The sequence below is a fragment of the Lemur catta genome, chromosome 12 (genome assembly GCF_020740605.2).
Source record: "Lemur catta isolate mLemCat1 chromosome 12, mLemCat1.pri, whole genome shotgun sequence".
Lineage (NCBI taxonomy): Eukaryota > Metazoa > Chordata > Mammalia > Primates > Lemuridae > Lemur > Lemur catta.
The window spans coordinates 52,986,723-52,999,732 of NC_059139.1; the positions used below are offsets into that span (position 1 = coordinate 52,986,723).

A 13,010-nucleotide genomic window follows, 5' to 3' on the forward strand; every position below is an offset into this window, starting at 1 on the left:
GACAGTCCAGCCTTTGGTAGTTTGAGCAGTGTTGTTTGTATGACATGTGGTCAAATGTTTTCTTGCAAGAGGCCTGTCTCCATTGACTAGTCTCAGCTGCTTAATTGTAAGCATCCTCATGATTTTGTCCAACTGGTTGCAGTAGACATCCCTTGTAATGGAGTGATTACATGGTTTCATGAAGCTGTAGTGGATAATACCAGCTCTAGACCACCAGACGGACATGATTAGCTTTTTTTGATGAATATTCAGTTTTGGACTGTGTTTCAGCACTTCACCTTTATCCAACCATTGTGCCAAATGCTTGCGATTGTCAAAAAGAATCCATTTTTCATCACACTTAACAATACGGTATAGAAATGGTTCACTTTTATGTCATGACAGCAAAGAAAGGAAAGCTTCCAGACTATTTCTCTTCTGACAGTCATTTAATTCATGTGGAACCCATCTATCCAGCTTCTTTACCTTGTCAATTTGTTTTAAATGGTCCAATATTGTTGGGATAGTAACATCAAACCTTGCTGATAATTCACATGTAGGTTGAGATGCATTCATTTCCACTACAGCTTTCAGCTCATCGTTATCCACCTTGGTCTCAGTCAGGTTGCCCATGTGACTCATTTTCAAGATTAAAAATCACCAGAACTTCTCAAACCATCAACGTACTGTGCATTCATTAGCCACATCCTTCTCAAACACTTTGTTGATATTTCGAGCTGTCTGCGCTACATTGGTTCCATGACGGAACCCATATTTGAAAATAACATGAATTTTTGACTTATCCATGGTTTCACAAAAATTGCTCTGAAAAAAATTTTGAATGATAATCACAAGCCAAAACGTATATTTGAAAGTCTGAGGTGTCTCTTCACAATAAAAATGAAACAAGAAGTGTCAAAGTGAAATGTCAGAGATACCGTCAAATTTAATACATACGGAAATTGGACATTTCATACTTAATAACCTTAATAATGTTCTTAATTTTCCCTTAAGCAGAGGTTGTATGACCAGTGCTCACATATAGAAAAATACAAAATAGAGTGGTTGCCATAATTTGAAGAGTTATATTTAGTACATACAGTTTAGCCATAACTGTTCTCTTGAATATCCTAAGAGTTTTGGTTTTTATCTCTATGGCTAGATTATTTTGAAATTGTGGACTGCCAGTATTTTTTCTTGAAAACACATACCATTATAGTTTTATTATATATTCATGAGCTGCATAATGAAGTTTTGGTCAATGATGGACCACATATATGACTATAATAAGATTATAATACCATATTTTCACTGTACCTTTTCTATGTTTAGATATACAAATACTAACCATTGTATTATAGTTGCCCACAGTATTCAGTATAGTAACATGCTGTAAAGGTTTGTAGCCTAGGACCCATAGGCTACACCATATAGCATAGGTGTGCAGTATGCTATACCATCTAGGTTTGTGAAAGTACATTGTATGAGGTTCTCACAATGATGTTCAATGGTGAAATCCCCAATGAAGGTATGCCCATCAAATGATGCATGATTGTATTTGATAAATCTTTTATATAATCAACTATTGATTATCTGTCATAATGACATAATGAGAGTGACAATACAATACAGTAGAATCTATTTTTAAACTATTTAGCACAATGTATGTCACTTAATACCAAGATTATTTTGGTTTCAGATGACAAAAAACCCAACTCAGTGGGTGAAGCAAAGAAAGCACTTTTTGGAGCCATGTGATTGAAAAATTTGAAGGTAGAACTAGCTTCAGATATGGCTAGTGTAAATAATATAATCAGAATCTGGTCTCTCTGCAGCTCATGGCCTTACTTTCCTCTGCGTTGGAAAGCAGGCTCCATTTAATTACATGATGGCTGCAAAGGGTTTTTTATCTGTTTGATTCAAACCTAGTGGAAAAGAGAATAGCCACCTTCCTTAACCTCCTCGAATCAAATCCTGAATTACATCTCATTGGCTCTAATTGGAGATCATTTGCCCTCCTGAGTCTCGGGCCAGCAGGACTGATTGGCCAGATTGAAGTCCCATGCCTGTCCCTGGAGCTGGGAGCCCATGTCTACCCTGACAGTGGACAGAGGAAAACTGGCTACTGTTCCAAAAGAAGGAGGAATGGATACTTGATGTAAAACAGCAGCAGCAACAACAATGACAAAAGTTGCTACATATATTTCCCAGTTTAAGCCAATATTAAATTTACATTGTCTAAATACAAAGATTTCAGCAGTAGAAGACCATCACAAGGTATACTTTGTGGTTGTATGATATAGAGCTGGAATGTAAAACAATAATTTCATGTACAAAATGCATAAACTTAATGAAATAATTAAAAGGGATAGTACTGGCTATCTGATAGCTTACCTTACAGGCAGGATATGAAAAATATTTAACAACCTGGGGCAGCAGCATCAACCAATCAGAATGAGTTGGAGCCAGCCAATCAGAACGGGTGCTGATCACAACTAATGTGGCCTCTGAGTGATGGCTGGCAGGTTGTCAGCACAACTTACTGGGAACCATTGTTAAGGTGCTGGCCAAAACTCTTAAAAAATGTAGTTAGTGTATTAGTTTTTTAGGGATGCCGTAACAAAGTATCACAAACTGTGTGATTTAACAGAAATTTATTCTTTCACAGTTCTGGAGGTTAGAAGTTAGAAATTAAGGTGTTGGCAGGGTCATGCTCTCTCTGAAGTCTCTAGAGAAGAATGCTCTCTTGCCCCTTGTAGCTTCTGGTGGTTGATGGCAGTCCTTGGCATTCTTTAGCTTGTGGATGCACTACTCCAGTCTCCGTTGTCATGTGGCTTTCTCCCCTGTGTGTTTGTGTCACTGTATCCAAAGTTCCCTCTTCTCAATTAAGTAACCACTTCTTCCTTAATTATTATTTTAATTCTGTTAAAATGTAAATATTGGTGTGACAGTTTGGTGGAGAATTAATATTTATTGGTATGTATGTTTGTGCATGGGGAGGTATTACATTCTTACACATGACTTTATTGAATTCAAACAAGTGTTGCCTTAAAAAAAATGGAACTGACCACAGTGAGATGAACAGCATCCATTAGGATATTTAAAAGCAAGTACAAGAAACAGGAGGGAAATTCAACTAGTGAAGGGCTCAGAAACCATATCTTGTAAGGAATATTTGCAAATGGTGGTAATTTCTTCAGCTCTGAAGAACAGCCCTGTGGAAAAGGGCTGAACTAGAACCAGTAAGTTAAAGTTAAAGGGAAACATTTCAGTGCAATATAAGACAAAACTTTGTCAATGTACAATGCACCAAAATGGAAGTGCCTGTTGGTAAGGGAGTAAAGAAGGCAGGTTCCTGGAAGTGCTCAGGCAGATGCTGTACAGTTACCTTTCGGGGACATTTTCATAGAGATCTTGCCTTGAAAAAGAAATTGAAACCGAAAGTCCCTTCTGGCTCCCAGATCTGATACAAATCCTTTGAAAATTGTTCTTTATGTATACACTATGAAAATCAATATTAATTATATGACACGATATTTCTATGAGTTTAAATGTCATTTAAATACTATTTAAAACTAATAGACTAGTCTGTTTATCCACATTATCTCATTTCATTTAGTGCACTTAGTTTTTCATTGCTCAGTTTGGAACTCATGAGAATTAGTTTTTAAAATGATGGATTCTTAAAATAATTGGCATTTTCTCATGTATTTTTTTGGTGATGGCACACAGGACTGTTCTGATGGCTACATGTGCAAAACACACTTTAAAATAAAAAATGGGACTGTGGTGTCACATCCAGGAACATCTGGCCAAGGACAGACATGTCTTCCCTTGGAGGTGAGTAGTTTAATGCCTCATGTTCTCCTTTTTGGTTTTTGTGAAGTATAAGTTTAAGAATTTAAATCTGGGCCAGGCGTGGTGGCTCACGCCTGTAATCCTAGCACTCTGGGAGGCCGAGGCAGGAGGATCACTTGAGATCAGGAGTTTGAGACCAGCCTGAGCAAGAGCAAGACCCTGTCTCTACTAAAAATAGAAAGAAATTATATGGACAACTAAAAATATATAGAAAAAATTAGCCGGGCATGGTTGCTCATGCCTGTAGTCCCAGCTACTCAGGACGCTGAGGCAATAGGATTGCTTGAGCCCAGGAGTTTGAGGTTGCTGTGAGCTAGGCTGATGACACGGCACTCTAGCCTGGGCAACAGAGTGAGACTCTGTCTCAAAAAAAAAAAATAAATAAAATAAAATAAAGAATTTAAATCTGTGAAGTACATATTTTAAAAAATAAACTGCCTTTGAATCCTGAGCCTGTTGTAGGGGGATAAGGAGGTATTTATTTTTATAATATTGAAATCAAGAATTGTAGCAAAGTTAATATCCCCTCTGAGTCTATTCAGACTGTAGTGAGGCTTCACACTTTTGGTTTCTCTTGGATCTGAAGAGCACAGATGCCTTCTGTTATCTATTTTTTTTTCCAGTCATATTCCCTCAGGGTAATACAGAGCTATCCCTGGGCTGGCTTAATACCTTACTGGAGATCTCTTTGCCTGGTCTGTCTTTAACCCTTTTTCTCTATCCCGTTGAAAATATGCTGGGTCTGGGTCTCATTCCTTAGGGGACTTTAACCTTGATTTGAAAAACCTTGCTAAATTAAATTTTACTAAGGTGCTAATGGCCTAGTGATTTTCTGGGATATTTTCAATTTTCTTTTTATCAAAATGCAAATAGCCTTATTTTATTATGTATTGTTTAAAAATTGTATATATCCATTGTAAAAATAAACAATAGATAAATGTATAAAAAGGGTAAAAGAAATCTATATAGTCGCCCTTTAATAGGTAACCACTATTAGTATTTTAGTAAATATGCTTTCATACATTTCTATCATACACAAATATACATACTTGCTGTTTTGCAATGAACAAGTGTATCATGGACATCTTTTCATGTCGGTAAGTGCAGATTTCCATAGTTCTTTTTAATGGCTCCATTGCATTCTATCCTATGGAAGCACAATTATGTGGAGCTCATATTGAATAAAATAATTGAATTTTGAAAGAGTGTTGGTGGGGACCTAATTGTTTCAACACCAGAGAAGACATCACTAACGCTTAAATTCTGAGCATCCTAGTAAAATAGGAGAGGTGACTTTTTTGTGTGCAGGAAGAGCTCCTTCTCAGGACCTGTTAAATCAGGCAATTGGGTATTAGCCCTCTCTGCCTGTGTATAATGCTGGCCTGGAAGTAACTTTCACCAATGTAATTTGGTCTGTGAGTTATTCCTAAGGGTATTGTGCTTGGTAATAAGCTAAGTGCCCCCAGATGGGTGCTTGAATCTTGATTACTGCTTCATGGTTCCAATAACCAACATCAAAATCTGAAGCCAAGAATATTAGGAAGCTTTTCAATTCATTATATATTAACTTTAAAAAGTTTTAAAAATTAACATAAAAATGATGATTTAAAAGATGAATTACCAGTTTTTGCCTAACAAGTTGGCAGAGATTTGAAAAGCACTAAAAAGTGGTGTTGACAGTGTGAGGGAACTGACACTTTCTGGTTGATGTTTTAACTTCACAAAGTTTAAGGATGTGCACATACTACGAATAATCTATTCCAATTCTAGGAATTTAGCCTCATAAAATATAAGTTTTTCCAACATTTTTTATTTGCAACATTTTCTAACAAATTTCAAACATATGGAAAACTTGAAAGAATTTTGCAGTGAATATCCATATACTTACCACCTAGATTGTACCATTAACATTTTGCTGCACTTACTTTATCATATATTGATCCCTCTATCCATCTATCAATACATCTTATTTTTTGATGCAATGTCTTTACATCAAAGTAAATTGCAGACAAATACTCATAATAAAAAATGTAAGCAATGATTTGCCTGCAAAAGTATTTTTATCTCATTATTTATAATAGGAAAAAAGTAAAAACTAAAATGTACAACAGTAATGGATTGGTTAATTATGGCACATCTCTATGATGGATGCAGTTATTAAAAATGATCTTCTAGGTGACTATTTAATTACAAGGATGAAATGTTCATAGTAGGTGAAAAAAAGGTAGATTATGTGGTATGAACAATAGAATCCAAATATTGTTAACACTCTTCAAACTATCCATTGACTATTAGGATTTTTAATCATTATTCTTTTGTCTTTTTTAATTTACCTCTTCAAAAAGTGAAACCCATAACTCTTCTCTTACCCCCTTGAAATCCCTGGGATTATTTTTGCTTGGTCCAATGATTTCATTTGGAGTCACCCTCCGTCCTTGTAATCTTCCTTTACTGCTGTAGCTCTAGTAGACAGCTCACTCTCTCCCTTCCCAAATAACAGAGGAAGATTTTAGACATCACCTCTGTGAAAACACTATTAAGAGAAGAAAAGACTGGGACAAAATATTTTGCAAATCTTATTTGTAACAAAGATTTGTTTCCAGATTGTATAAGAACCTTTGAAACTCAATAATAAGAAAAGAAGCAACTTGATGTTTAAAACCTGGTAAAAGATTTTAACAGACACGTTCATTTAAGAAGATATGGGGATGACAATAAAAATACACTCAATATACTTATTTAATAGTGCAAAAAATTTTAAAACCACAATGAGATATCATTGCATACTTACGAAAATGAAAAAAAATGGCAATACCAAGAGCTGACAAGAATGCAGACAACTGTAACTCTCATGCATTGCTGGTGGGAATGCAAAATAGTGCACATATACTGGAAAACAGTTTGACCTTTTCTGAAAAAGTTAAGCATATACTTATTATATGACCCAGAAATCCCATTACAGATATTTATCTAAGAGGAATAAAAACTTATGTTTATATAAGTCCTGTATGCAAATGTTTGTTTATAGTAGCTTTATTTCTTATCACCAAAATCCTTCAACAAGTAACAGGATAAAAAAATTGTGGTATATATTCCATTGTATGCTCTTGGGAAGACAGAGAAACTATTGGTTCTTTTAACAACATAGATGACTCTCAAATACATTTTTATTAATATATGTGAAAGAAGTTAGATGTGAAAAATTATGTACTGTATATTCTATGACATTCTGAAAAAGGCAAAATCATAGGGAGAGATATCAGATTATTGGTCTCCAGAGGTTAGAGGTTGGGGGGCATGGGTTGGATCTAAAGGAGCAGCATGAAGGAATTTGGAAGGTAATGGAACTATTCTGTATTGTGACTCTGGGGTGGATAGATTACTCTGTCTTTCTTAAAAACCCATGGAACTATATACCATGAAGAATAAATTTTACTGTTTGTAATTTTTAAAATTAAATAAAAAGTACTTTGGAAAATTAAAAAAGAAAAGTTCAGAATAAGACAGTCCAGCATGCCATCTTGGTGTATCTCCCACCCTTCATAGCAGAAACAGTAATTGAAAGATTGCATGTATTACAAACATATAGATATAAAGCCTAGAAATAATTTCCCCCTTCCAATCAGATAAGATTTTCTTACCTGTTTTTTTTCCTTTTTAGTAACTTTTATTCTTTTTCTTTGCCTTAAAAATGTATGTCCTTTATTTTTCATTCTTATTACTCCTCAGACATGTGCTTATTGTTTTTAAACAGATTGCTTCCTTAGACTGTAAACCCCATGGAGGTAGGACAACTTAGTTAATATCTATTATGTGCTTAAGTCTTCATATTTTGTCACTCTTAGAACCAGCTCAGATATCTTTGTATTTTGATATAAGCTGGGTTATCAAGTGAATTACTTAGAATTGATTGAATTCCAAATGAGTTTAGTTTCTACTAGAACATGTTTTTTTCAACAATTTACATAGAAAAATTAACAATGTTTAAAAAGAGAGATTTGCAGTGAGTTTTTAGTAGTTAGTTTCTGAGTTGTCACAGGAATGGAATCTGATGATAAGCCCTTCATCTTCCGGTCAGCTCCAATGTTTTATTTTTAATATTTGGTAACTCGTAGTAAATTTAGACTGCCTAATTTACTCAGATTATAACAACAGCACAATTAGAAGAAAGAGTGCTAGACTTGGAGTTAGAAGTTGTTTTGTAGCTTTCTTAGCCACTTACTAGTAATGTAACCTTGAGTAAACTTCAGTTATACTGGCTGTACTTACTTGTTTCTTTTCATTGGATGTAATAAACATAAAGTGCGATTATTATTAGTAATAATGACATACACAGAATTATTTTGTTATGGCTATCTCATAATTATACAATAAGCATGATGTGAATGGAGAAATAGGAAGGGGCAGGAAGGGAGCAGAGACTCTGTAACACTTCCTTTCTTACCATATTCTGTTCTTGCCTTTTAGAGGTTGGGAATAACCCCCAAGTGGGAAGATAACTGTTATTGAACTAGTATCCACAGCATCTCAGAGAGTGGTTCAGAGACAATTGAGAATGACTCTTACTAAAAAATAGTGGTAGACCAATTAGGGCATTTAAAGCATTTCATTTGAACTGCATATTATAATGTCTCACTTTCCTAGATCAATATTGGACAAAATTATGTTTTTCTCTGAAGTTCTTTGTTCATAATAGATTTGTTGATAACTTTTATTTATTCAGAGGTATGATTATAGGTATGGTGATTTGAAATTTGTTAGTTTTTCATTTTTAAATAGCTCAGAATTAATTTTTTAATCTTAGTAGTACTATTTGTGACATCAGTAGAAAATATGACAATTTAGGCAAGGCATGGTGGCTCACGCCTGTAATCCTAGCACTCTGGGAGGCCAAGGCGGGTGGATTGTTTGAGCTCGGGAGTTTGACACCAGCCTGAGCAAGAGCGAGACCCTGTCTCTACTAAAAAAATAGAAAGAAATTATCTGGACAACTAAAAATATATAGAAAAAATTGCTGGGCATGGTGGCACATGCCTGTAGTCCCAGCTACTCGGGAGGCTGAGGCAGGAGGATTGCTTGAGTTCAGGAGTTTGAGGTTGCTGTGAGCTAGGCTGAAGCCATGGCACTCTAGCCCGGGCAACAGAGTGAGACTCTGTCTCAAAAAAAAAACAAAGAAAAAAAAGAAAAAAAGAAAATATGACAATTTAGATACATGTCTAGGTGGAATGTAATTAGACGAGGAACAACCATCTATTGTTTGTCTCAAAAATGCAATGGACTGCTGACACTTAAAAAATTCAGTATTTAAGCAAATTTCATGGAAAGGATTGAGTGTGTTCATGATAGACAGAGGAACTCAAGGGATGACTAATCCTAATTTGTGAAAATTATCAAATTCAGCTGTAAGGGTATTTATAGGATATAATCTGTCAGTCATGAAAAATTATTGGTAGTTTTGTGATAATTAATGAGCTTCATGACCTTTTAAGCAATTGTGTAAAACAACATTATTTTTCATTTTCAACCATCACTTACCAAAAGATCCTTCAACTCTGTGCCGAAGGGTGATAAACTCTTAGTAACTGCTGTCCTTGGTGTAAGGGTTTTGGATGGTCGGCACCAGACAAAGAAAGACAGCAGAGTTGAAAGGGGTAAGCAACGCGGCTTTATTTGAGCGCTCCCAGGAGAGGGTAACAGGTCCCAGGAGAGGGGGCTGGGCGAGGTTCATGGGTCCCAAGAGAGGGGCCCAAGAAGTCATGCCGCCCAGAAGTTTTGTGTGGCCTTATATATGTTTTAGAGCTGGGGGATGGGGGTTTTTCGGTTCCGTTATGGTTTTAGGGTGGGTATTGAGAACCAGGAGGGGCTGGTGGTATGTATGGATTCCAGGAACCAGACCCTTATCAGGGTAACCATCCAGGTGTGGCTATTCTTTAACTTAGCTTTGCCTTGCAGACATTGTTTTTGGCAGGTCTTGTGAGCTGCTGCTTTTTTTTCATCAGGGAGGGAAGGGGTGCCTGCCACCAGCCTTACACTTGGCATTATGAAAATTGAGTTTAGGTAAAATACGTCATCTCTCGATCTTAAAAATATAATGATCAAAGAGCTGCTATAATTTTGTTATGTTTTTCTTTTAAGTTGATAGTTAATTGTATTTGTAGATAGTTGAACAATCTTACCAAAGGAATGTAGATAAGTGAATGATTGGATATCAAGCTTGAGGGATGGGCTTTTGTGGAGTTAGAAAGCACTTCTATTTGCTTAGCTCACATCAGTATTTTATCAGTGACTTTAACAGATGCTTTTTCAACAAACATTTATGCCAGCATTCATGCTTTCATGTATTAACATTTTAATTCTCACAAAATAATACTTATTATGACCATTATTGACTCCCTAATATATGCCACTTTACCATCCTAGTTGCTTTATTGTGTCATTTAATCCTCACAAACCCCTATGACAAGAGATATTAATATGCCTAATTTATATATAAGGTTAGCGAAGGTGGATGAAAACACAGTTGGTAATAATAATAATAACAATAGCAATAGTAATAGTAAAGACAACAGCCTAAATTTATTGAGTACTAGCTATGGGCACTGATCTAAGTGATTTGCATATATTCATTCATTTCATTTTATGATATGGATACCTGTATTATCTTCATTTTATATATGAGGAAACTGAGACACAGAGGTTAAGAAGCTTGCCTGAGGATAATAGCTAGGAAGTGATTAAGTTTAATTCCAGAGCTCACGCCCTTAACCATTATACGAGGTTATTGCTTTAGTGAGCACCAGAATCACCTCAAAGGCTTGTTAAAACAAATTGCCAGGCTCCACCTTCAGGGTTTTTGATTCAGTAGGTCTGGAGTAGGACCTGGGAATTTGCAGTTCTAACAAATTCCCAGAGGATGTTGATTTTGCTGGTCCAGGGACCACACTTTGAGAATGACTACAGTACTCAATGGTAGAATGCATAGCATAAATAAGATGCTTCCCAGCTGAGAAGATTCATTAGTATGATGCATGCCCAAGTCAATATTGCAATCAAGATGATTGAACAGGATAAAAGGTGTCTTGAATTGGGATCACCAGAAGCAAAGACTGAGATGGGAATCCTGCTCAAGTGATTTATGAGGGATGTGTTCTTAGGTGAAAGCAAGTGGGGGAATCAGGACAGGGAAAAGGATAAAAGCTAAGGAAGAATGTGTTCTCGGCTAGAGGCTAACTTTAGTCTGATCTCCTAGGAAGCTCCAGAGCACAAACCAGACCAGAGAATTGGTCTCACTTTGTGTCACTGGGGCGAGCCGTCTGTGACAGTCATTGGCTTACCAGTCAGTCATTAGCTGAAGTGCAGGTGGACATCACCTCCCAAACCAGGTAGCTCTAGTTTTACTGAGTAATTCTCTAGAGAAGGGCGCTGCTCTGAGTTATTAGCCAACAGTCTCAACAGCTGGGTTTGGAAAGGTGTACCAGCCTTAAGGGGATCCGGTCAGGGCACCAACAGCATCACTACCAGAGTACTCTGAAACCAACAAAATGGAATCTATGAAGAAATATATGTATAAGGCCTGCATTTAGATGAAAAAAGGAGGCTTGTCTTGAAAGCACTTGAGAAAGAGCTGTGAGTTTAGTTGACCACAAGCTCATGATAAGTGAAAAGAATGCCACAGATGCTAGAAAAACTAGGAACTTAAGCTACATTAATCAAGGCATAAGTGGACCTCAAATATGGTCTGGGGATCCCTGGGGGTCTCAGAAATCCTTTCAGGGGGTCCAGAAGGTCAAAACTATTTTTATAAGATGTTAAAAATATTAAGGTGTTATTTGTGTTTTTAACTATTATTCTCCTCAAGCTTTCCAGAGGCTACCTGATGTGTGGTACTGTAACAGATTGAATGCAAAAAGCAGATGCAAAAGTCCACCTGTCTTCTATTAAGCCAGACATCAAGTGGTGCTCCTAAATCTACTAAAATAAAAAAGGAAAAAATAAAAATAAAAAAAGCAAAAATAAAATTTGCAAAAATGAACAATGCCAGTTTTTTTGCTAATTTGCTTTGGAAACTATATTTTTCATAGAAATATGCTATTATGTTAATGATTAAGTGAATTATTAAATATTTTTTAAACTTTCTATTTCCAATACCATGAGTATTAATAGCTATAACTCTCTTAAAAGCTTATTGGGATCGTCAATGAATTTTAAAAGTATAAAGATGTCCTGAAACCAAAATGTTTGAGAATCACTGATTTAGATCAAGGAAAAATTACATTATTACATGTGAAGAAGAACATTGATAACTATTATAAATAATAAATACATAAATAATAAAAAATAAATCATAAATAGAATTTACCCAGGCAGAGGAGCATGGCAATGGCAATGGGTGTGCTTGGAAACATATTTTTGTAAGGAATATTTGGGGGCTCTGGGGATGTTAAAGTAGAACTGAGGAAGGAAGTTTAGTTGCTTTCAGGTATCTAGAAGGCTTTCCTATGGAAGAGAGAGTAGATTTATTCTGCTTGTTTCCAAGATAGGACTGGTTCCAGTATCTGGAAATTATTCTAGACTGATTTCCCTAATGTTTGGAGTTCTCTACAACGTGCAAAGCTGTAAGTTTCCTCCTCTTTAGTGAAGACCTTCAGCCGCAGTGTGGATAGCCCTCTCTGTAGAACACTGGGTACAGACTCCAATGCTCAGCTGCTTAAAGCAGCCTGGCTGATGATGAGAGAGTGAAGTGGGTCAGCTGGAAGTGGTGGGGGCTGTAGAGAAGTGGAGAGGCAAGCCTTCTGGAAAGGGGCAGCAGGCATGCAGCTCCAGGTGAATTTTCAAGAGAAGGCAGAGATCTGGATTTTTGTGAGTTGGCTTAAGTAAAAAAAATAAATCCTGTGCAGGCTAAATAGATTGTATCTATGAGCTACAAATGGTCCTTAGGGCACCAGTTTATAACCTCTGACCTCAAATAGTTGAGAAAGGATTCCTGCATTGCACAGAAGATTGAGCTAGGGGACCTCTAATTCTCTAGAATTTAATGACCAATACTTCCATATGTATACATCACATTTCCTGTTTAAAGATGTTCAAGAGGGATGCCTCTACTAATAGTTGTTTAAACATTTTTTTTTTTTTTTAATTTTGGCCTTGAATGATGTGGGAAATCAACTCCTTTC

At 36.1% G+C, this 13,010-nt stretch overlaps 1 protein-coding gene across 5 annotated transcripts in view; it reads left to right on the forward strand.

Annotated features, from left to right (window-relative positions):
• The window catches only part of ATG10 (autophagy related 10), a 241,068-nt gene that overhangs the window by 61,131 nt on the left and 166,927 nt on the right, over positions 1-13,010 (forward strand). For 4 of the 5 annotated variants that reach the window (XM_045566129.1, XM_045566127.1, XM_045566128.1 and 1 more), the window contains one exon: positions 3,712-3,819. The exons of the other annotated variant lie outside the window; for it this stretch is intronic. In XM_045566129.1, the coding sequence (XP_045422085.1) occupies positions 3,712-3,819 (108 nt within the window). The remainder of the gene's footprint in view (positions 1-3,711; positions 3,820-13,010) is intronic. 5 annotated transcript variants of the gene reach the window in all.